Consider the following 24207-nt stretch of genomic DNA (forward strand, 5'->3'; position numbering starts at 1 on the left):
GGACATACTAGTAAGCACTTTACTATACAAAACAACTGTGATGTTTTGTCTTTTCAACACTGTTCTATCTTACAGTTTTACAAATGTCACATAGAAGGAAACAGCGCCATTCTGAATACACTGAACGATTATTTCACTTACCTACCTAATTAACATTGAGCAAATAACACTACATGTCATTTTAGTAATTCATATTTTTCTACATTTTTCACCTGCAGCATTTACACTTTTTTTCTGCTAGAATACATTATATAGAAATGTTTAGTTCTTTTGTTTTCAAATCAAGTAAATTAAATATTTTTTTGCTGCATACTTGAAATGATTTCTATCATTATGTAAACTAGTTTCCATTCAAATAAAACTAATTTTTGTGTTAATGTGAAAACTATGCAAATGAAGGATACTCATTCATCAGAAAATCTGACAAGCATTCCATATTGCAAGTGAGAAATGAAAATGCCTCAAGAAGAGGAGCAATTAATTAGGTTTTTATTTTTGTACTCTGCTGTCTCAAGGCACAACAAAAATCAGTCATCTAACTGTTAAAAAAAAACATTTTTTAAGAATTTGATTTATTTTATTTATAACACATGTGGCTTTTCATTCAATGAAGTGAACACCACAAGGTCTACAGATTCCTATTGCTACACAAAAAAGATGCATTCTGAGAGCATTTTAAACCTGTGCAATGATCTACTGAAAAAAATAAATAAATAAAATAACTTCAACTTTCATAAGATGTAGTTTTAAATACAGGATTTATGTTCAGAAACACAAAGAAACCCTGTAACTATCACATTAAAGTTCTAAAAAATGTACCTTAGTGTAAATGTCCTAACAGACATAAAACCATTCCACCACAAAAAAAACAAAAAAAAAACAACAAAATAAGAGCTGTCCAAAACACAAATGTTAAATGAATAAAAAAAATAAGTGTCAAATATGGCTATAACAAAAACTTCTAGCTATCAACAGAAAGTGTTGTATACCTTGTAAACACATTACAAGTTAAAGACTAAAATCTTTATTCATTTTTTTTCTAGTCTAATTTTTCCTAAAATGAAACATTAAAAATGTTGTTTCGTAAAGACACATCTATAAATGATAAAACATACACACAAACAAGAAAAAAAAAACGGTCTACGCAACACTTTAACAGAACATTGTGTAATTCAAGATTAGAAAATAAATTATATATTTTCTTTTTATTATATACTATATTACAAATTAAAAATATATATAAATATATATAAAATAATTGTGTGTGCTTATTTTACTTGAACATGGTGATGCAGGATTAGAAAATGAAATATATATTTATATATTTTTGTATTATTATTTTTCCTCTACATCACAGTGTAAATATATATATATATATATATATATATATAGATAGATAGACACATACATGCATGCATATATATATATATATATTTATATATACACACACACATTTTAAATATAATTCTACATCATGGTGTAAAAATATATACATATAATTTAAATATAATTTACATCAGTGTAAAAAAATACATAATTTTAATATATATATAATGAAAGAAAAAGAAAAAAAAAACACACACACACACACACACACACATATATACATACATATATATACACACACACATACTAAAATGTATGCATATACACAAAATAATTGTGTGTTCTCGTTTTACTTATACCAAGAATCAATACCAAGCTTCACAGAAATATATTTTGTGTTTAACACCATTTAATATGGAGTAGTTGAAGGAAGGTGAAATGAAATGCACAGTCTGTATGTAGCACCCCATGTTAGATGGTGACCAGGTGAAGGGAAATAGTTGCAGGCGTTGTTCTGTGCTGTGCCCTGTCAGAATTGCCTTCATGCAGAATTCTCCTCACTTATTGTATTCCTGTCTACAGAGTGACCTTTGCTGGCCTCATCTCTGAAAATTGTTTCCTTTTGTACAGCATGTGTCCCCGGGTACCCCCCCCCCCCCCCAGATAAAATCCACCCTCTGGGCTCTGCTGATCCTGCACCTCACATTTCTGTTTTCAGGAGAAAATTAAATGTAAATCTGTTAGAGTACAGTTGCTCTTGTTATCAGATATTTACTGACTCAGAAAGATACAAATTCAGTGGCTTTTGTTTTTTTAGGCGATAATTCCCCAGAAATGGGTTTTTATTCTACTGTGTGTGGATATTGCGCTGTGTTGCCTACCTTCACCTTAATTTAGTCTCCAGTGTTACATGATCTGCAATGAAAGTCTCCTTTATACAAATACAATATGCAAAAAAAAAAACGGCCTGGGAGCCATTCCTTCCCATTTGTTTTCTATTTCATAAAATGACTTCATATGACATTTGCTGGGCTATAATGGAGGGGTTGCTAGGCAACCAGGCACAATTGGCTCCAGGCAGTGGAATTACTGATTTCAAAAATCGCAAGCAACTTTTCACCAGGGCAAACACTTCCAAAACAGAGGGCTCTGCCAGTGCCAGAGGAGAAACCATAAGAATAAAAATAACAACATTCAAAAACATCATGTAATAATAATAATAATAATAATGTAATAATAATGATTTAATATAACAATGTAATAATTCTGTAATAATAATAATAATAATAATGTATTCATTCAATACCAATGTAATGATAATAATTAATAATAAATCCTGTATAATAAAATAATAAAGTAATATTAATGATTTAATTTAATAACATAATGCAACACTAATACTGTAATAATAATAATAATAATGTAATATTAATGATTTAATTCAATAACAATGTAATGATAATAAAGTAATATTAATGATTTAATAGAACATAATGTAATGATAATAATAATAATACCATGGATGAAAAAAATTAAACAAAAACAAACTGCAGTAGATTCCAATTGATTGATGCGATTCCTTCAGTAGGGATTTGTATTGGCCATGCACGGAAACAATGGAGCCAGAATACAATCCCGGCGCCGGTTCTGTAGTAGAAGAGTTTATTAGTGATGTTCCCCGTAGGGTGTGTCACTTCTCCCGGGATTATGGTGTAGATGTGCACGGGGGGGTGGAGGGGGGGTCCTTTCAGCAGAGGTGAGAAGAGCCGCTGCGGTGCCGGGAGGGTTAAGAACCGCTGGCGGTTGCTAAGAGACGGGAGGTGAGTGCGGGCAGTGCGGAGCCCGACTCTGAGCCAAAAAGGAGAGCGCACACATCACTCTATGGAAGGACAGAAGTCAGCATGAGCGCGCACTGCCTGGAGTACGCTGGTCGGGGGCGCGCATCTGGGTTTGTGTGACCTGACAGCTCTATTCACCACAACAATGTATCACCGACTGTACGCAGCACTTCACCGCAACAGACTGTACACAGCACTCCACCGGCTAAATCTAATCTACCACACCACTGTAACAAAGTATCACCGACTGTACGACAACGTATCACCCTGTACCTGAACATATTCCACTTCACTGCAACAGACTGTACACAGCACCCCACTTCACAATGTCACCATCTCTACCTGGCATGAGTGTGATCTCTCCTTCCCTACATCACAACAATGTATCACCGTCTACACCTCCCGGACATCTTCACTGCAACAATGTTTCTGGGGTTGTGACAACCAACAACTGGCCCTGTACACAACCTACCTGGGCACCACCTGGAACATTCACCAGCAGTACCCCCCCCCCCCTTACTGTACCGATCTTTACCATGATACAATATAAATGTATGTGAAACACCATGATACAATACTACATTATAGAGGTGTGCCCCCCCCCACTATACAATATACTATCTAGAGGTGTGTCCCCCCCACTATACAATATACTGATATACTATCTAGAGGTGTGCCCCCCCCACTATACAATATACTGATATACTATCTAGAGGTGTGTGCCCCCCCCCCCACTATACAATATACTGATATACTATCTAGAGGTGTGTGCCCCCCCCCCACTATACAATATACTGATATACTATCTAGAGGTGTGCCCCCCCACTATACAATATACTGATATACTATCTAGAGGTGTGCCCCCCCACTATACAATATACTGATATACTATCTAGAGGTGTGTGCCCCCCCCCACTATACAATATACTGATATACTATCTAGAGGTGTGTGCCCCCCCCCACCACTATACAACAATATACTGATATACTATCTAGAGGTGTGTTTCCCCCCACTATACAATATACTGATATACTATCTAGAGGTGTGTGCCCCCCCCACTATACAATATACTGATATACTACCTAGAGGCGTGTGCCCCCCCCCCCCACCACTATACAACAATATACTGATATACTATCTAGAGGTGTGTGCCCCCCCACTATACAATATACTGATATACTATCTAGAGGTGTGTGCCCCCCCCACTATACAATATACTGATATACTACCTAGAGGCGTGTGCCCCCCCCCCCCCCCACCACTATACAATATACTGATATACTATCTAGAGGTGTGTGCCCCCCCCACTATACAATATACTGATATACTATCTAGAGGTGTGTGCCCCCCCCCCCCACTATACAATATACTGATACACCATTATATACAATCTAGAAGTATGTGGCCCCCCACTATACAATATACTGATACACTATTATATACAATCTAGAAGTATGTGACCCCCCCCCCACTATACAATATACTGATACACTATTATATACAATCTAGAAGTATGTGCCCCCCCACTATACAATGCACTGATACATCATGATATAATCTACCAGGTCCATCCCTGTAACAAGGAAAACTGTTGGAGAATCTTAATCACAATTTTATATATAACACCAATAAATGCAATCCCTTTATTTGTGTAACATGAAATGCCCCCTTCCCTGTATCAGGATGGCCCCTATTATCAGCCAGTAATAACCAGATGACAGTATTATGGATGGAGCTGTCACTGTGAAGACTGAACCTCTACCCATTGTGACCATTGGACATGTACTGCACTGTATACTATCCCCGACCTGAGATGAAAGTTCATCATAACCCCCCTGTCTGCCTATAGAGGACAATCCCAGCATATATACAGTATATGTATCAATGGAGAAGACCTGGCCCTGCACTGGATGCAGCCTAGCCACCCCCTCCATGTCCTCAGACACATGGGGTAGGTGTGATGTCAGGGAAGCACACTCCATGTGACAGGCTAAGCCATCCTCTGCTGGTGACACGGCATCAATAAGAAGATATCCTGAGGATGAGCATGGAGATGACAGTCCTGACATCCATCCATCCCACCCAGGAACCAACCCGAGAAAACACAACGCAGCCCAATTAGGACGAAGCGATCAGAAATGTACCAACATTACAAAACAAAAGCTGTCACCGATCTCTCCCCGACTGTCTGCGAGAAATCCTAGAAGGAAGCCACATATACACATCGACCCGGAGCACCGCTTCCATCATATCCTTCCTACACTCAACTCAATGGACATATCAAATCTTCAACAATACTGACAATCTGATCGGGGTGTAGACTACACCGACAATTACACAGCTACACCATATTCACACATACAGATCATCATCCGCTGTATTCACACGATGTCCATTTAATCAGTGCATTCAGAGATACAGGAAAGAAAAACAATCATATATATATATATATATATATATATATATATATATATATATATATATATATATATATATACGATAGATAGATAGATAGATAGATAGATAGATAGATAGATAGATAGATATAAATAAATCAGAGAGAGACATAGATAGAAATTAGAACGTTCGATATACTGGAGATAGATTAGATCGATCAACTTGGGTAGAAAAATGAGAGAGTGAGAGATAGAAGACATACAGAGAGAGGGAGAGTGATCAGAGAGAGAAATAGATGGACAAATTTGTTAGATCGATCAATCAATCAGAGATCATCATAGATAGAGCAGTTAGAGCGATCCAAAATTAAAATTAGATAGATAGATAGATAGATAGATAGATAGATAGATAGATAGATAGATAGATAGATAGATAGATGCGATCGATAAACCAGAGATAAATTAGACAGATGATAATTTATATGGAGAGATGGATAGACCAATTTTGAGATCCATTAAATAGATAGCGGAGAGAGAGAACTAGGGATCAGAGCAGTTAGATAGATGGACCAACTCCCGATCAATTGGAGAATGATAGATCAAATATATATATATGATAAAGAGAGAGATCGATCAGATAGATAACCAGATAAACCTGTTCGAGATCGATAAACTAGATTACTCAGAAAGAAAGAGAAAAAGAGAACGATAGACAGATGGAGCAATTCGATAGATCGATCAATTAGATAACTCAGAGATCGATCGATCGATGCCACGTGTGTGTATTTACTATTGCTATAAATGGCTGTGTAGTTTGTACAGGCGGAATAGAGTGTAGTCCGGTGTGGAGGAGGATTGTAGGAGATGATATATACCTTGTGCCCCCCCCCATATGATGAATGTACAGATAGTAGAAGTAGTGTCTTTTACTCTGCAGACAGAGGTGAATGATCCCTCCATAGACCCCCCCCCCCCCCCATGATGATGATAGGTAGGTGACAGGTGGGGTGCCCACCTTGCCCTCTCCATACACACAGTAGACTGAGATTTTGGGGGGAGGGGGTGGGGGGTGATTCGGGTGAAGGCGGAGACTGTGCTGATGGCGATTGGCCGCTCTCCCGGCCCTCCCTTTATATGAACGGCTCAGTAGTACTCCCCATCCAGCTCCATAGACGGTGTAGAGTGTCCTCTGTCCCCGGGACCGTGCTCGGACTACAGTCCCCCTCCCTCCCTCTGTCTCGTGTGGTGCCCAGCGCCGGAGGAGGGGCCGGGAGCGTGTCCCCCCTTCCATGCCATCCTCCTAGGGGCCCCATCCGCCGTCCTGACTCCAGCCCGGGAGCCCCGGCTCTTCTGCAGAAAGTTGGCTCCCTCCCCAGCAGCCGCCTTGGATCCGTCGGCTTACTGCGAGACTCCGGTGTACAACCCGGATCTCTGCCCCAACATGATCGCCGCCCAGGCCAAGCTGGTCTACCACCTGAACAAGTACTACAACGAGAAGTGCCAGGCCAGGAAGGCGGCCATCGCCAAGACCATCCGGGAGGTGTGCAAGGTGGTGTCGGACGTGCTGAAGGAGGTGGAGGTGCAGGAGCCCCGCTTCATCAGCTCCCTCAATGAGATGGACAACCGCTACGAGGGCCTGGAGGTCATCTCCCCCACCGAGTTCGAGGTGGTCCTCTACCTCAACCAGATGGGGGTCTTCAACTTCGTGGATGACGGCTCCCTGCCGGGCTGTGCGGTGCTGAAGCTGAGCGATGGTCGGAAGAGGAGCATGTCCCTGTGGGTGGAGTTCATCACCGCCTCCGGCTACCTGTCCGCCAGGAAGATCCGCTCCCGCTTCCAGACTCTGGTGGCCCAGGCCGTGGACAAGTGCAGCTACAGGGATGTGGTCAAGATGGTGGCCGACACCAGCGAGGTCAAGCTGAGGATCCGGGACCGCTACGTGGTGCAGATCACCCCGGCCTTCAAGTGTACTGGCATCTGGCCCCGCAGCGCTGCCCACTGGCCCTTACCCCACATCCCCTGGCCGGGCCCCAACCGGGTGGCCGAGGTCAAGGCGGAGGGCTTCAACCTGCTGTCCAAGGAGTGCCATACCCTGGCCGGCAAGCAGAGCTCGGCAGAGAGTGACGCCTGGGTGCTGCAGTTCGCCGAGGCCGAGAACCGGCTGCAGCTGGGCGGCTGTAGGAAGAAATGCCTGTCCTTGCTGAAAACCCTCCGGGACCGGCATCTGGAACTGCCCGGCCAGCCCCTCAACAACTACAACATGAAGACTCTGGTCTCCTACGAGTGCGAGAAGCACCCCAGGGAGTCGGACTGGGACGAGGCGTGCCTAGGCGACAGGCTCAATGGCATCCTGCTCCAACTCATCTCCTGCCTGCAGTGCCGGAGGTGCCCGCACTACTTCCTGCCCAACCTGGACCTCTTCCAGGGCAAACCCCACTCCTCCCTGGAGAACGCCGCCAAGCAGACCTGGAGGCTGGCCCGGGAGATCCTCACCAACCCCAAGAGCCTGGAGAAGCTCTAAAACCTCCTATGGACACTGGGCACTTCATTCACCTGGACTCCCACCCTTCCATGCCCCCAAGAGCCTGGAGAAGACCGAAAAGTTCCCATGGACATTGGGCACTACATTCACCTGGAATACAAACCACCCCACCCAGGTGAAACCTTCATTCACCTGGATCCCCACCCTTCCATGCCCCAAGAGCCTGGACATGACCTAAAAGTTCCCATGGACACGTCATTCACCTGGAATATAAGCCACCTACCCAGGTGAAACCTTAATTTACCTGGAATACCACCCCCTCACCCTTCCATGCCCCAAAAACCTAAAGAAGATCTAAAAGCTCCCATTGACACTAGGAACGTCTTTCCCCTGGACTACAGACCTACCAATCTTTCCATGTCCCAAGAGCCTGGAGAAGATCTAAAAGCTCCCATGGACAATGGACACTTCATTCACCTGGAATACAACCCCCCACCCTTCCATGCCCCAAGAGCCTGGAGAAACTCCAAAGCTTCCATGGGCACTTTATTCCCCTGGACTACAGACCTACCCACCTTCCCATAACCCAAGAGCATAGAGAAGCTCTAAAACCTCCCATGGGCACTTCATCCCCCTGGACTACAGACCTAGCCACCCTCCCATGCCCCAAGAGCCTAGATAAGACCTAATAGCCTCCATGAACACTTCATTCTCCTGAGCAAACCTACCGACCCTCCCAAGCCCCAAGAGCCTGGAGAAGCTCTAAAAGTTCCTGTGGGCACTTCATTCCCCTGGACTACAGACCTGCCCACCCATACCCCAAGAGCCTAGAAAAGACCTAAAAGCTTCCATGGATACTTTATTTCCCTGGGCAACAAACCTACCCACCCAGATGAAACCTCCATTCACCTGGAAAACCAACCTCTCCACCAAAGTCCCCAAGATCATGGAGAAGCTCTAAAAGCTCCCATAGACACTGGGCACTTCACTCCCCTGGACTACAGACCCCCCCTCCCCCACTTCCTTCCATTCCATGGCACTGGGGCCACCAGGCTCTGTTCCCCTTAAGCACTGCACTTCTCCCCAATCTGATTTTAGATGGATACAATTTTTTTTTATACTCAAGAAGGATTTTAGATGGATACAATTTTTTATGCTTCTTTAAACAAAGGAAGGTTGACAGAGCAAGAAATCATTTCAGCCTGACCTATTTTATTGATACGATTTCCATGTCTGAAAATCAATGGCTCCATCGTCCTCCCCTGAACCTGGATTATAAAACACAAGAAGCTCTGGATCTGCCACCCGAACAAACACCTCCCACACCCATGGACCCCATTTTTTTTATCATCACCCCCCTGTCCCCCGAATCTTGTGACTCGCAGTGTCTTTGAGGTTGTGGCTGTTTGTTGTTCTGTGATCTGGTGAAGTTTTCATTTCCCTTTTGGATACAAAAGAACAGAATCTGCTCTGAAGATACAAGGTAGCTTTTCTCATGTCTATGAAAAGTGTCAGAACTCCGAAGTTTACATTTTTTTTGTTTGTTTCAGAATGCTCGTTCTATTCTTAACATTCCATAAATATACTTGAAATGTTATTTAAATATATTCAAATGAAATTTGATTTTTTTTTTTTTTTGCTTATATGCTGGCGCTTCGAATTCTATATATTTGAAAATGCACTTGAGATACACTGGATTTAATGACTTCTGTGATTTTAGAATTTAAAACAAAAAAAAAAACTGTTGCCAATTTTAATTTAATGATCAGCAAATAAATGACCTAAAAATATAGAGTGGCGTGATTCTTTCATCGTCCAGAATGAAGATACTTTCACTTTCAGAAATGGAGAAATAAAAGTGGCCGACCATGTATTGTAGTGCATGCAGGAGGAGGGTTCCTGACAGTGACATTACATAACAGAAACAACAACAACTGTCACATTTACAAAGGATAATTGTTACAAATTAGTGGATTCATTTATTTACGGCCACGGAGATAAATCAACATTTGTACATTGTTTTTGTCTAAAATAAACGATAGTATACAATATACACTAACAACACTAATCTCTGTATTCACTGGAGTTTGTAATATTAGAAAAGTATTTCAAACAATGAAGAATATATTCACAAAAATCTATACATACACAGAAAAAAAAACCTATTTGTTCATATTCCTAAACCTCAGCCTCTGTAAATATAAAAGCACACTGTTTCTATTATTTTATTAATATGAGGTATATTATATTTTATTTATATTGTTTTTATTTTTTTCTGTTATTCTATTACCAGAAATATAATTATAGCAATAAATTGAAACGTTAATAAAAACAAACTCGGGCAAACAATTCCTTACCAAAAACGTTATTAAAATTATATTTAGAAAAACAATTTAGTAAAAAAAAAAGCACTTTTGTTGCACATCCAAATTGAAATATTTTTGTATATTTTTAAAATACATATTTAACGTTACTAGTATAACAAAACGGTTTGTGGTAACTAGCATTTAATTTATTATTTTGGTAATTCTTTAAATAAAAGTAAGTTTTATTTTTTTTATAATACCGAAGAACAAAAACATTTATCCTAATATCAGGAGAATTAATTTATTTTCTAGGCTAGAAAATGCTATTTAACTTCCTTCAAAAAGGACACATCACAAAACTCCATAATCGATGCAATCATCACACAAAAATACCCGCCATTTGTCAGTAACTATTTAGAACCCAAATAAATCCCGACAATGTATGATGCATCAAAAATATTAAAGAAAACACAATTCAATTGGAAATACAAATAAACGCTAAAACGTCCTACAAGTTTAAAATTAATAAAAATTACGTGCTGCATATAGCAGATGTATTATAAATACATGGATTTCATTTTAATACTTAAAATATTCTAATTATAAACATCATATAATACCATTATGCTGCATATAGCAGATGTATTATAAATACATGGATTTCATTTCAATACTTACAATATTCTATTTGTAAACATATAATACCATTATGCTGCATATAGCAGATGTATTATAAATACATGGATTTCATTTCAATACTTACAATATTCTATTTGTAAACATATAATACCATTATGCTGCATATAGCAGATGTATTATAAATACATGGATTTCATTTCAATACTTACAATATTCTATTTATAAACATATAATACCATTATGCTGCATATAGCAGATGTATTATAAATACATGGATTTCATTTCAATACTTACAATATTCTAATTATAAACATCATATAATACCATTATGCTGCATATAGCAGATGTATTATAAATACATTGATTTCATTTCAATACTTACAATATTCTAATTATAAACATCATATAATACCATTATGCTGCATATAGCAGATGTATTATAAATACATTGATTTCATTTCAATACTTACAATATTCTACTTATAAACATATTATATAATACCATTATGCTGCATACAGCAGATGTATTATAAAATACATGGACTTGTTTTAAAATATTCTAATTATAAACATATCATATAACAACATTATACTGCATATAGAGAAGTGTTATTAAATAAATGGATTTGATTTTAATACTTAAAATATTATGATTATAAACATATAACATTATGCTGCATATCGAAGGTGTAATATAAAATTAATGGATTGGATTTTAATTCATAAAACATTAGAATTATAAAAAGATGGAATAACTTTATAATTTTAATCTAAAATATTATGGGACATAGTGTACATAAACTAAAAAACAAACGACTGCAAAAAGCTAAAATACTAAATCACATTTATGTATAAACTTTAGAAATATTCTAGTTTGTTGGGCTAATGCAGCACACACACAATATATATATGAAATGTACTTACTTTGGGGTCGATCTTCTTGAAGCAGGGGTCTTCTTCATCTACCTCAAAGTAGATTTCAGTGGTGGTGATGGAGAGGGTGCCTTTGGCCACCACGATGGGTGCAATGAGCTGTGCTGGGGTGCTCAGCACCACTGGACCTGTAACACAGACAGAGACATCAAGGCTCACATCTCCCACCAGGACCAGGGTGATCCCCAGGGCAGGGATGCCACATCTGGGGTGGGGGGCACAGCTTGCTGGGCACGGGAAAGCAATTGTGACATTAGTCTGTTAGTATCTTCATCTAATCGTGTTAGGATTATTCATTTCCAGAATACAACAACGATTTTCTACATATATATCTGAGTGCTACACGAGAAAGAAATGTTGATTTTATTTAAAGAAAAAAAAAACCAAATACATTAAATTAAACAATGTAGTCAGTATGAAAATGTCCTGTACTCCAGAATCTGCCATTATTCTATATTCTATACGTTTATATGGGATTGTACAGCACTCTGCACCTGCCTGTCTAATGGGTGGTATGATGCCATACATACAGGGACACCAATGCCTCTATACAATATGCAAATCCACCATAATCGTTAGATAAAACTGTTAGAAAGTACAGATATCAAAAATCAGTTGTCTAGTGATAGGTGTGTGTATAAAGTGCGTGGTCCTTTATCTCTTATAGAAAATAGGTCAGGCAGAATCTTTTATGTCTAGTCAATATAGGCACCTTCTATACAGTGAATATCATTCATTTATACTAAGTGGCTTTACACTGCCATAGTTTAATTTTCAACAATGAGGAATTAATAGGCAGTCACTATAAAATAGAAGGTAAATATACACGTGAAATACAAGTGACCTGTATGTTGTCATTTAAAAAAAATGAAAAAAAAGGTTGCATTTTTCCACCGAGATAGATTATATTTATATATAAATATAATCTAATATATACACACACACCACATCTATTTTTATATGGTTGTGTAGTATATTAGAGGTAAAAAATTCCTGCAATCAAAATAATGCTGAAAAGGACTATACACACACACACACACATATATATATATATATACACAGACACACAGTATATTCTCACAATTTTAGGTAAGTAGCCCTTCATAGCATCCACACAGGTATATGTCCAGATTCCAGTAAATAATAAATAGTAGCAGGGTATTACCCAACATAAAGCTAACCAGTCTAGCTATAACTGACAAGAAAACTATGGAAAGTCATTGCGGTGCCTCAGTTTGCCTAGCATAACAGCTATCATGGGGAAGCACAGCAATGCTCCATAAACTCATTGATCTTTATACAGACACTTGTGAATGGTATTAGTAAGGCTGGCTATACATTATACAATTTTAATTTAGATTTACCAAAAACCGTATAATATGAGGTCAAACGGAAAACTTTCAGTTTGTATGCAATCAGGCAGGCCCTTGCACTACATAGTTGAAGGTAAATCTAAAGGAAATTGAACAAGAAAATTGTATAATGTATGGCCGCCCTATTTAGGTTGAGCTGTCCAATAAATCAGACCTGCCCTGGGATCTCAGGACACAGAGGATACATATAACAGGGCTAAATAATGTTGTATTAACAGTAACAAGCAAATCTAAGTAATATGTGGAATAAATACGTTTTGACTAGAATCATTGCAGCAATTCCTATTGGAGGTGCACAGCTATAGACACCTATCAGGGGTATTGGGTAAGCTCCCTATCTAAGGACATCTTTTCATCAGACATGTGTATGGCAATGTCCCCCCAGTCTGGATGAATGTCCCCCCCCCCCCACTGGGCTCCAGTCCTGTTATCCCTGTGATGAGTCTGCCTATAGGAAAGAATGGCTCATTGGTATTCTGTATACACAGTTTGATCTATATGACAGCAGGCACACGTGTTGCAGAACTGGGTGACACTGGTACATGGTGGGTGACGTTAACAAGACATGTAAGATACTGTACACTGGGACATTGGAGTGAAATGGTGGAGGCCTTTATCCATCCTCCCCCTCATCTGCTGTATGAGATAAGTGAGGAGTGACATTAGATGACAGTGGCATGAAGAGACAAGTGCCAGCATATAACATGGCGCCACCGGCATCATCGTCTCTCCATATACTGGCTCTTTACCCCCAGACAGCTGTCACACTGCATGCAGCATATGATGAGACAGGGAGACTGCACATTCTGGGATTTGTTGCTTACACACAGGGACAAAAAGGTGGCAGCACTGGTGACCTGGTCAGATGATACACATCACATGGGCCCTCTCTCTACACAGTGCCAGGACTGGCCTACCCCTGCCCTTAACCCTTCTACTGCCAATATACAGCCTGATCCAGCTCTCTCTGTAAGGGCTGTAAAAGGTCAGTGGGGAAATATAAATAACTGGAGCTTTTGCTGCATCCCAGAGTAGGAACCAATCAGCTTTCAACTTCAACATCTGGGAAAAATCAAACAAAGGGCACCCAGCCCTAAATTTCCTTCTGTTTTCTATGTTGGTTCCTTGGTTTGCAGCTTCTGCACCCCTAATTCAGCCAGGTAGTTCAAAATGCATGAATATGTAAAATGAAGCAACACTAAGGGAGATCTAATAAAACGAGCATCCAGAATCTGGTGAAACTGTGGATGGTAGCCAATCAGCTTCTACCTTCAGCTTGTTCAATTACCCTTGGTTCAAACTATTGCGGGCCCTGTGGTCAAATTTGCTCAGGCATGGCAGCCCAGGCATTTGAATGGACTGCTGTGCCGTGTTTCCTACAACAGAAAGGTGCAAGAGCCTTTCTGAAAACGTGGCTGCAGGGAAACCTGCGATTTCCCTGTAGCTCCTGCACCCACAATTGCACTACGGGCTGCGATGCGTGGAGAATGAATGGCAGGAACCAATGAAATTCCCGCACCCACATGCACAGTGTGAACCAAGCCGTAAGCTTTGACAATAAAACATGGAAGCTGATTGGTTTCTCTGCAGAGCTGCACCTGATTTTGCACCATGCAGTTTTAGTAAATAACCCCCATAATAATCAGACTTGGCATAAATTGGCCGGAGCAGTAAAACACGAAATCTGATTGCACGTTACAGCACCGGGATTATATAGCAGTCAATTTTTAGGAGTTGTGATGGGTGTGCAGAATTAAAATGGTCTACATTACTCACAGCAACTACATGACATCCACCAGTGCAGAATAAGACCATAGACATAAGGCTGTCTATACATAATACAATCTGATTGTACAATCTCCTTTAGGTCTGCAACATTCTATGTAGTGCAAGGGCCTGTCTGATGTGATATTAAATGAATTGTTTAGATTTTGTAGTCCACCTAAAAGAAATTACACAGAGATTGTACAATCAGATTATATAGTTTATGGCCAGCCTTAAGGTCAACATATACATTAGAATCTTACCAAAACTATGTTATACAAGGATCTCCCGAAACTATCCAATCAGGTAGACACTTGTACAACTACCAACAATATAGTTTGGGCGACTGTGGCAAATGAGGTTTAATGTTAATGAATGTAAGGTTATGCACTTGGGGGCTCAGAATATGCATGCATCATACATACTGGGAGGGTACAATTGGGGGAATCAATGGTGGAGAAGGATCTGGGAGTTCTGGTAGATCACAAGCTTAATAATGGCATGCAATGCCAAGCTGCAGTTTCTAAAGTGAGCAAAATCCTCTCTTGTATTAAAAGAGGTATAGACTCCAGAGAGAGATATCATATTACCCCGGTACAAATCATTAGTAACGCCTCATCTGAAATATGCAGTTCAGTTTTGGGCACCAATTCACAAAAAGAACATTGGGGAACTGGAGGTAGTACAGAGAAGGACAAACAAACTGGTAAGAGGCATGGAGGAGCTCAGCTATGAGGAAAGATTAGAGGAACTGAATGCATTCTCTCTTGAGAAGAGGAGATTAAGGGGGGGATGTGATCAACATGTATAAATACATCAGTGGTTCATATAGTGAACTCGGTGTAGAGTTATTCATCCTGAGGTCATCACAGAGGACAAGGGGGCACTCTTTACGTCTGGAGGAAAAGAGATTTAATCTCCAAACATGGAAAGGTTTCTGCACAGTGAGAGCTGTGAAAAAGTGGCATAGACTCCCTCAAGAGTTGGCTCTGGCCAGCTCAGTGGATGGCTTCAAAAAAGTCCTGGATTCTTTCTTAGATACACAGAATATAACTGGATACTAACATTTATAGGTAAGGTTGATCCAGGGAATATCCGATTGCCTCTCGGGGGATCAGGAAGGAATTTTTTTTCCCCTGCAGAAACAAATTGGATCATGCTTTGCTGGGTTTTTTGCCTTCCTCTGGATCAACTGTTGGTGTAGGATAACTTTTTTTTTTTTTTAATATTTGAACTGGATGGACTTTTGTCTTTTTCCAGCCAGACTAACTTTGTAACTATAGTTATGTTTAGATCTAAAGGAAATTGTATAGAAAAGTTGTAAAGCTGGGTACACACCAGTTTTTTTCATTCAACCCAGTGGCTGAATGAAAAAAAAACTGAAGCACTCGGGAGGAGTTCTCTACTAATGATCCAATGTTAGTACAGTGATCTCCCCCCGCCCCCCACCAAAACACACTGCCAGCACTGATCGGATGCTGGTTTTCCAGCATGCCCTTTCAGCCAGCTTCTGATGGACAGGTGGGTGTAGACACAGGCTGATTGTCAGCCTCTGACTGTCAGTCACCGCTGTCTGCTATGCCCCCCCAATGCTCACTAGAGAGCTGGACTGTGGAGGGGGAGAGAGTGGCTGGTTCAGGCTCTCAGAGGCTGGCTGAGAGGCTGAGCCAGGTGCCGCTCCAGACTCTGGGGTGGATCCGGACTTTAAAATTCCACTAGTTCAGCAGGGACCAGCCAATTATCAATCCATCTATGGCTGTTCTCGTTGATAAGAAGTTGATCTAATGGTTGATTTCTTACCAACAGGGTTGTCAGAATTATTTTGTTTGATCAGTGCTGCAGCCAATGGGTTGCATGGCTGATCAGTGTATTCTGGCAGCAGAGGAATCTATTGTCTTTTTCTTTTTTCCCAATCAGCCCTCTGGCTGATTGAAAAAAAAAAGATCTATGGTAAGTTAAGGCTGGCCACACACTATACAATTTTCTTGTACAATTTTTCTTTAGGTTTACCAAAACCATATAATATGAGGTCAAACCTAAACACTTTCAACTTGTATGCAATCAGGCAGGCCCTTACACTACATAGCTGAAGGTAAATTTAAAGAAAATTGAACAAAAAAAATGGTATAATGCATGACCAGCTTAAGGGCCCACCTGATTTGGTACTAAGGTGATTGATTAGGTTTGTCTACATATTATATAGTTTTGGTAAAGCTAAACGAGATTGTACAGAAATTATACAATCAGATAGTATAGTGCATGGGCAACCCCATAGTGACCACAAACACTTCAATTTTTTTTATCTGATCAAATCTACGTTCAAATAGCTATAACTTGCATTGCAATTTACTTTCAACTGGATCTGAACTATCAGTAAAAATCCACTTTGTGTGTGTGGCATAAACATAGAATGGGTTGTCAGCTATAGATCAAATGTTCCTATCAAAAGAGATATCGATGATTTAGAGGGATGTATGGCCACCATTACAGTGATCTGATCTGGCAGATGAACTGACAGTACAAGTATAGCAGGCACTCCCCTAAACCATTCAGGGTTGACAAACAATAGGCTGGGCAGCTGTGGTCTCCAATGGACAGGACCTGTCAGGTTGGCATCGGACTACCCATGTTGCTGCCTTTCATACAAATTCACATGTATGTTCAGGAGACTTGAGGACGCAGGTGAATGTGACAATCATATGAAATCGTCGGAGCCTCGCCATCCTCTATAAATACATCTATAGAATTTTCAATTTACAGAATCATATTGTCTGGATTTATGGGAACAAAGAGAGAGATTATGAATTGTCCTAATGTGATGTGTGTGCGGTGTGCAGGGGGTGCGATCACACATGTCTGGGGAGGAAGGACGTCTTGTTGCAGTCAAAAGGAGCATCCAAACCCCTCTGAGAATGTGAAGTTAATCCACTCCAGCTATAGAGAGAGGATTATGTTATAATCCCCTCTGGGAGATGCTCTGCTCTCCTCAGATCCCATATTAAAATGTTTACACAAGGTAGAATCGAAATTTTGCAGATTTTCTGTGTTCTCACTTAACAGATCTTTCCTCTTAACAAGCTTTCAAAAAAAACAATCCAACTATTTTTTAGATGATTTTTTTCCAAACCTCCTTTCAGCTACATTTTCCAATTTTCACAACACTGCACCACATCTATGGCACTACCCTATACTTTGTTACATTTCACACATTACTCTCTGTAGGCACAACAGATGAACATACCCTGCCTCATCAATCTCTGTTATATTGGTGAATTTACATACAACTGGAGTCATTCTTTTAAAAAATATATAAACAAATAACAAAGGGATGGTTAAAAGAAAGGGATAGTGAAACCAAAAGTGACATCTTATAGAGGAGTCCTGGATCCTGGGTGTGGCACCTTTGTTCTAGGAACCCAAAACCTGGCCCAGTACACTGGTGCAGTCAATATTATTAGAGATCAATTGCCTACTTTACTAGTAAGGTTTTTTTTTTATTTTTTATTTCTAACATACAGAAAAAACATTTAAGCCCTGCACATCCTTTTACTAAATAAAATCTGTGTAAAATCGCACCTGATCACACAGAGTTGTGGTCATTAAAAAAGTAAATTTTTGACAATTCTGCAGTGAAAAGTGACCCTGTAGCTCCAGTGCAAGGCCCCTTTCACATGGGGTTGACCCGTCAGCGGATCCACTTGCTCAGTGGGGGATCTGTTGGCTGATCCCCGCTGAGCATGCGGATAACAGGTCCATGCCCCACTCCACTGCTGCAGAACAGACACAGACACAGCCTGCTGTCCTCTATGTGCGGTTGGATGGAAATGGACCGCCTGTCCATTTCCATCCGACTGTCATCCCATCCAATCCAACAGATGGCGATCAGATCAGATGTTGATCCATAGAGGTGAATAGAGCTTCCGATCAGGTCTACCTGAAAAACGGGCAGGCGGACCCGATCGGAACATCTGTGTGAAAGGGGCCGTAAAGTGGTTGTAAACCTCAGACATGAAAAATGAACAAAGCATATCCCTCTACAGTGTGTGCTTGTCTCAATCCAGGTTCTATTTACAAAAGATAGAGAGAGGCTCTTTTCTGCATAAAAACCAATCAGCTTCCAGGTTTTAATTCCAAAGCTTGATTGAACAAGCTGAGGTCAGAAACTGATTGGTTTCTATGCAGAAGTGAGCCCGATTGTGCACTCTCCAGCATTAGTAAATGAACCCATAAGTGTCAATTTGGCCTGCTGTCTTGTTCCTCTGTTATCAGCATGAACCGCTTAGGACAAATTTCCCTGACACCAAGAGGTAAAAAGGTGACAGCGGAAGGAGCTCCAGCACACAGCCTGTGATTTACAGCCTCAGCTCTGTTCCTGTGTGGAGGAGGGGTGTGTCTCTTCCTTCCAAACAGGTCTTCTCACTGAGCTCTGAAAGAGTGTAACTTCAGCAATCTGCCCCCATTTTTGTTCTAAATGCTCAGACAAGCTTTCTAAATTCTGAAATTTGAATGGATGTAGAAAAGAGAAGACTACAGATAAATAGGTACAACGTATGTAGGAGGATTTGTTTCATCTGTGTATCACCTGAGGGCAATCACTTCACAGGGTTTTAATGTAAGGGTTTCTAAAGACAGAAGGTTCTGCATGATGAGAAGCAACCTTCTCAGTGCAGCCCCCCCCCCCTACTTACCTGAGCCAAATCTCGATCTGGTGCTGTGCACAAGAGCAGTAGCTCTCTCCCTCCTCATACTCATAGACCTCAGGGACAGAAGCTCAGAAACAGCAGTGGGAGTCACTGACTCCTACTACTGTCAACCAAAGCAAGTAAGGAGGGAGTGGGGGTGGGGCCAAGCCAAGCACTTAAAGTGATTTTTTTTAAAAAAATAAACAGGTTATACTGTACCTTATCTGTGAAATAGTTTTGCAAAGGGCAGCACTGATCCTCCCCTTCTGGGGTCTCTTGCTGGCATTCCTGGCTATTCCTTGTTAAGTCACTTGTTATGGGGGCACTCATGTGGGCTTTGTCTATTGACAAAGAGTGTGGTTCGGCCCACCCCCTCCTCACAGGCTGTGTTTGACAACAGCAGGAGCCAATGGCTCTTTCTGCTGCCTCTGAAACCATGAAGAGAGAACTGCTCTTGGGCACAGCGCTGGATCAAGTCTGGGCTCAAGTAATATTTGGGGGGGAGCGGAACACAGAAGGTTTTTTACCTTAATGCAGAGAATGAAAAAAACTTCCACCTTTCCAACCACTTTAAAGCTGAATTCCAGGATAAGCAAATATTGTCTAATACAAGAAGCATGTGTATTTATTGTGTTCTGCAGTTGGTCTGTAGTGGTGGACCACAGTGATTAGGTCACTGCTACTTTTATAAATCAATATCTGGGTTTGTAAAAAGGATTTGGTGCAGACAAAGTAGATTTACACCCTTTATGGCTGCTGAGGAATATCATTAATAAAAGCTTTTGTGTCCCAAGTCTAAAAAATTACCCTTCGGGTCCATTACAGCCTTGTGATGTATTCATGTGTGTAGCAGTAAGGTAGTTCTTTCAAATGAATGGGCTGTCAAAAACCCTAACATGCTTAAATTGCACAATACCTTTTTCCTAATGCAATGCACTACTGGTACAACACAGATGTGTTGCCTTAGTGAATTGGGGTGCTATTCAAAATGAATGGTACCGCAACACGTTAAATGTGTTACTGCACCTTGGAAGTGTGAATGGGCTCTTAACCCTAAACATTAAGTTATTTGCTTTAGTTGTGGGCTAGTAATCTTTTTGGACCAATACTCCCAGGTCATTTAGCACTGGCACCTAAAATCCAATACCAATCCAGTCTGAAGGTCATCCTGTGGAATCCTATAAATCTAGGATATGCAAGCTGTGGGCTCCCCCATGCCTCTGATCCCATCCATCTTGGAGTATCCCACTCCTTTTTCATTCTTCACATAACAATACAAAGAATAGCTCCCCCCCCCAATGAGTTCAGAGAAACCCACCAGACCACCTAAGAGAAATAAGAAGCTATTGTGTGAATGCATCCAATAAAATATCAGGAGGTTCCAATATACCATCCACTACTTCCCACATTCTGAAGCTCTGTCATTGGAGGGTAGTAAGTACAGGGCTGCATTTTAAGTATGTATTTTAAAGAAATCCTGTCACCAGACCATTCATTTCGATAAAAATCTTACCATATAATCATATGTGCATTTAATGCATGTTACTTACCTGTAAAAGCCTCCCTCCCTTGTGTAGACATCCAAAAGGCCTGAGACGGTTGCTGGAAGCCACCATCTTGGAAGTGAGGTCAGTGGCCCCAGCCACTGTGACATTTTACTATTATTCCCCTTTGCTCCCCTCTGTTAGCTACATAAAAAGGTTATACTGGAAGGCAAGGGGAGGGGTGGAGGAGCTGGCTCAGCACAGACAGTAATTTGACAATCTCAGAAGAGGTGATGGCTGTGATGTGCAAGGAGGGAGAGGACTGTGCGAGGGAACTGACTCTTCTGGAGTACTCAAACTTTCTACCAAGTACAAAGGCACATTATGAAGACAAAATCCTTTACTGAGAAGAAAAACACTGCAAGTAAGAATTTAAAGGCGAAGCAGGGCAAAAGCTCTTTTAGCCCCCCTTCTCCTGTGGGTCACAGGAGTGCACTAATTCTGCACTCCTGTGACTATATTCACATGACAACATGCTAAAGCCTGCTGTTAGCTGACATCACTAAGCCAGCACTCGCTGAGCGCTGGAGGAGCAGAGCACAGAGCCGATGACTGAGAGTCACTGACTCTGCTCAATGAAGACTGAGAACTGAGCGATCAGGGGTCTTTTTTCGCTCAGTTCTCAGTCTTAGGGGCAGTGGGGTACAGATTCTGCATCCATCTAGAGGAGCGTGTATGTTTATTTTTTTCATTCCCGACCTTCTCTTTGTGTTTTTACTTGCAACGTTTATAGAAGCTGTAGTACAACTTCTATGAATGGAAAAATTGTGAGGAGAGGCCAGGCATAGTCAACCTTTCTTGATGAGAGCCTGTGACAGGCCCTTAGTAGTATTAACACTTGCCACACTGAAATGTCTTGCAGGCTTGGGCATTAGTCAACTAGGAGATTAGAAATTGCCGAAACAGACTGGATGTGGTGTCAGGAAAGCGCAAGACAGCCAAGGTTCCCATATTTTTAAGAATTTGGAGTGGGAGTCATGCAAAACACTAGACATCTTTACATTGATCATCACAGTGGTCAGTCTTTCATGGCTGCAAATGAGACCATGGGTTTCCTCCAGGCCTTGACTATGGTGCGTTTGGCTGCAAAGAACAAGTAAATGGCCAGGTTTTTTTGGTAGGAAAGTAGACCCTAGACAAGGCAGTGCAAAACGGCCAGCTTTACATCTTTACAGATGGACAGGTGATATAAGGTAAGCAGAAGTATGAAAACCCTAGACCAAAATCCGTTAGAAGCAGGCAAGTCCACAAAATGTTGAGGACATCTCCGTGTTGGCCACATCCACATCTCTCACTATATGAAGGGATGCATGTGCAATGTGAGCTGGAACATAGTACCATCTTTGCCTTTAATTACATTTTAAGGAGCCAGTTTAGCTATCAGTGTGTGTTTATGTCGTGCGACAAAGGTAGAACACCTACAAAGATAGAATGAATATATAATGTCCCTTGTGCAAAGCAAACTCAAGAACTTCATTTCTGCAACAAAAAGTGCCAGTCGCTTACCTTCCAGGCTGCATTTGTATACTGCAAAGCATGGCCTTTAAATTAAATTTTAATAAAACAGGGGGGGGGAGCCAAATATTACAACCTAGATATATAGTTACGATATGCATGCAACAAGTGAATTGGTGTATTTCCTTTTTTTCCCTCCTAAGCTACCAGAAAACCACAATCAGTCCGAGATGCAGCTATAAATATCCTTTCTTATATTATGCAATAATTTCGAGGTTTGCTGTTCTGCTCCAGATACCACAGTATACTTTATATGTGATGGCCTTGTAGGATCTCAGCAAGCAAAAATCCCAGACAGTGCATGGATTCTGTTACTGCATCATTTTTTGTCACAGTGAAGCAAAGTCCTGCATCCTCATTAAAGAGACACTTACATTCACATAACTCATCAGGTGCTTCTTTTCTTATGGTTAAAGAACTCCGGTCCTAAAACATTTCTATTGTCCTAATGTCAGCTGTCCAGATTTGTAAATACACCCCGGTACAGTTTTGTCTCAGTCTCCAATGCTGGAGGGACTGTTAATATGCACATTAGCTGATGTACTGCCCAGTCCCCCCAGAATGTTGATACTTTGCTTTTCAAAGTTTGCGAAGCATTGGAGGAGGTTGTATATCTGCGATGCATGAGCTTACTTTAATCGGGCTCCATGTTTAATAAATACCCCATGGTTAACGCATTTCAGTGCTTCCCATTGCAGTTATAACTATGTATGCACCCTAACTGCTTTTTGCTTAGTCTTAGAAAAGGTCATACTTGGAAAAAAGTTCTGTGATGTGACCATGCATCTCATCTTCTTGATAGTGGGGTTACAGGACACTGTGCAGGCATACAGGGTGCCTGTATTCCACAGCCTATCCAGGGAAGATGCAGGCTGTGCTTAAGAAGGGTGCATGTTCAAGAGGCAGACTGTAAACGGGAGGGTGCATGTTCAAGAGGCAGGCTGTAAATGGGAGGGTGTATGTTCAAGAGGCAGGCTGTAAACGGGAGGGTGCATGTTCAAGAGGCAGGCTTTAAATGGGAGGGTGTATGTTCAAGAGGCAGGCTGTAAACGGGAGGGTGCATGTTCAAGAGGCAGGCTTTAAATGGGAGGGTGTATGTTCAAGAAACAGGATGTAAATGGGAGGGGTATGTTCAATAGGCAGGCTGTGAATGGGATAGTGTGTGACAGAGGCAGGCTGTGAATAGGAAGGTGTGCCAGAGGCAGGCTGTGATTGGGAGGGGGTGTGTGTGTCAGAGACAGGCTGTAAATGGGAGGGTGAATGTTCAAGAGACAGGCTGTAAATGGGAGGGTGTATGTTCAAGAGGCAGGCTGTAAATGGGAGGGTGTATGTTCAAGAGGCAGGCTGTAAATAGGTGGGTGTATGTTCAAGAGGCAGGCTGTAAATGGGTGGGTGTATGTTCAAGAGG

The 24207-nt window shown here is 41.0% G+C and overlaps 2 protein-coding genes across 7 annotated transcripts in view; one reads left to right on the forward strand and one right to left on the reverse strand.

The window, feature by feature from the left end:
* Positions 1-24207, reverse strand: part of NBEA (neurobeachin) — an 881324-nt gene that overhangs the window by 215867 nt on the left and 641250 nt on the right. For all 6 annotated transcript variants that reach the window (XM_089690860.1, XM_089690861.1, XM_089690859.1 and 3 more), the window contains one exon: positions 11913-12049. In XM_089690860.1, coding sequence (XP_089546986.1) covers positions 11913-12049 — 137 coding nt within the window. The remainder of the gene's footprint in view (positions 1-11912; positions 12050-24207) is intronic.
* On the forward strand, positions 6704-9833 carry MAB21L1 (mab-21 like 1). Its single transcript, XM_089690857.1, has one exon. It carries the CDS (start codon positions 7003-7005, stop codon positions 8080-8082), a length of 1080 nt encoding a protein of 359 aa, XP_089546983.1. The 5' UTR covers positions 6704-7002; the 3' UTR covers positions 8083-9833.

The sequence above is a fragment of the Staurois parvus genome, unplaced genomic scaffold, assembly GCF_062004578.1.
Source record: "Staurois parvus isolate SC_StPar_1 unplaced genomic scaffold, SC_StPar_1.0 ptg000544l, whole genome shotgun sequence".
Taxonomy (NCBI): domain Eukaryota; kingdom Metazoa; phylum Chordata; class Amphibia; order Anura; family Ranidae; genus Staurois; species Staurois parvus.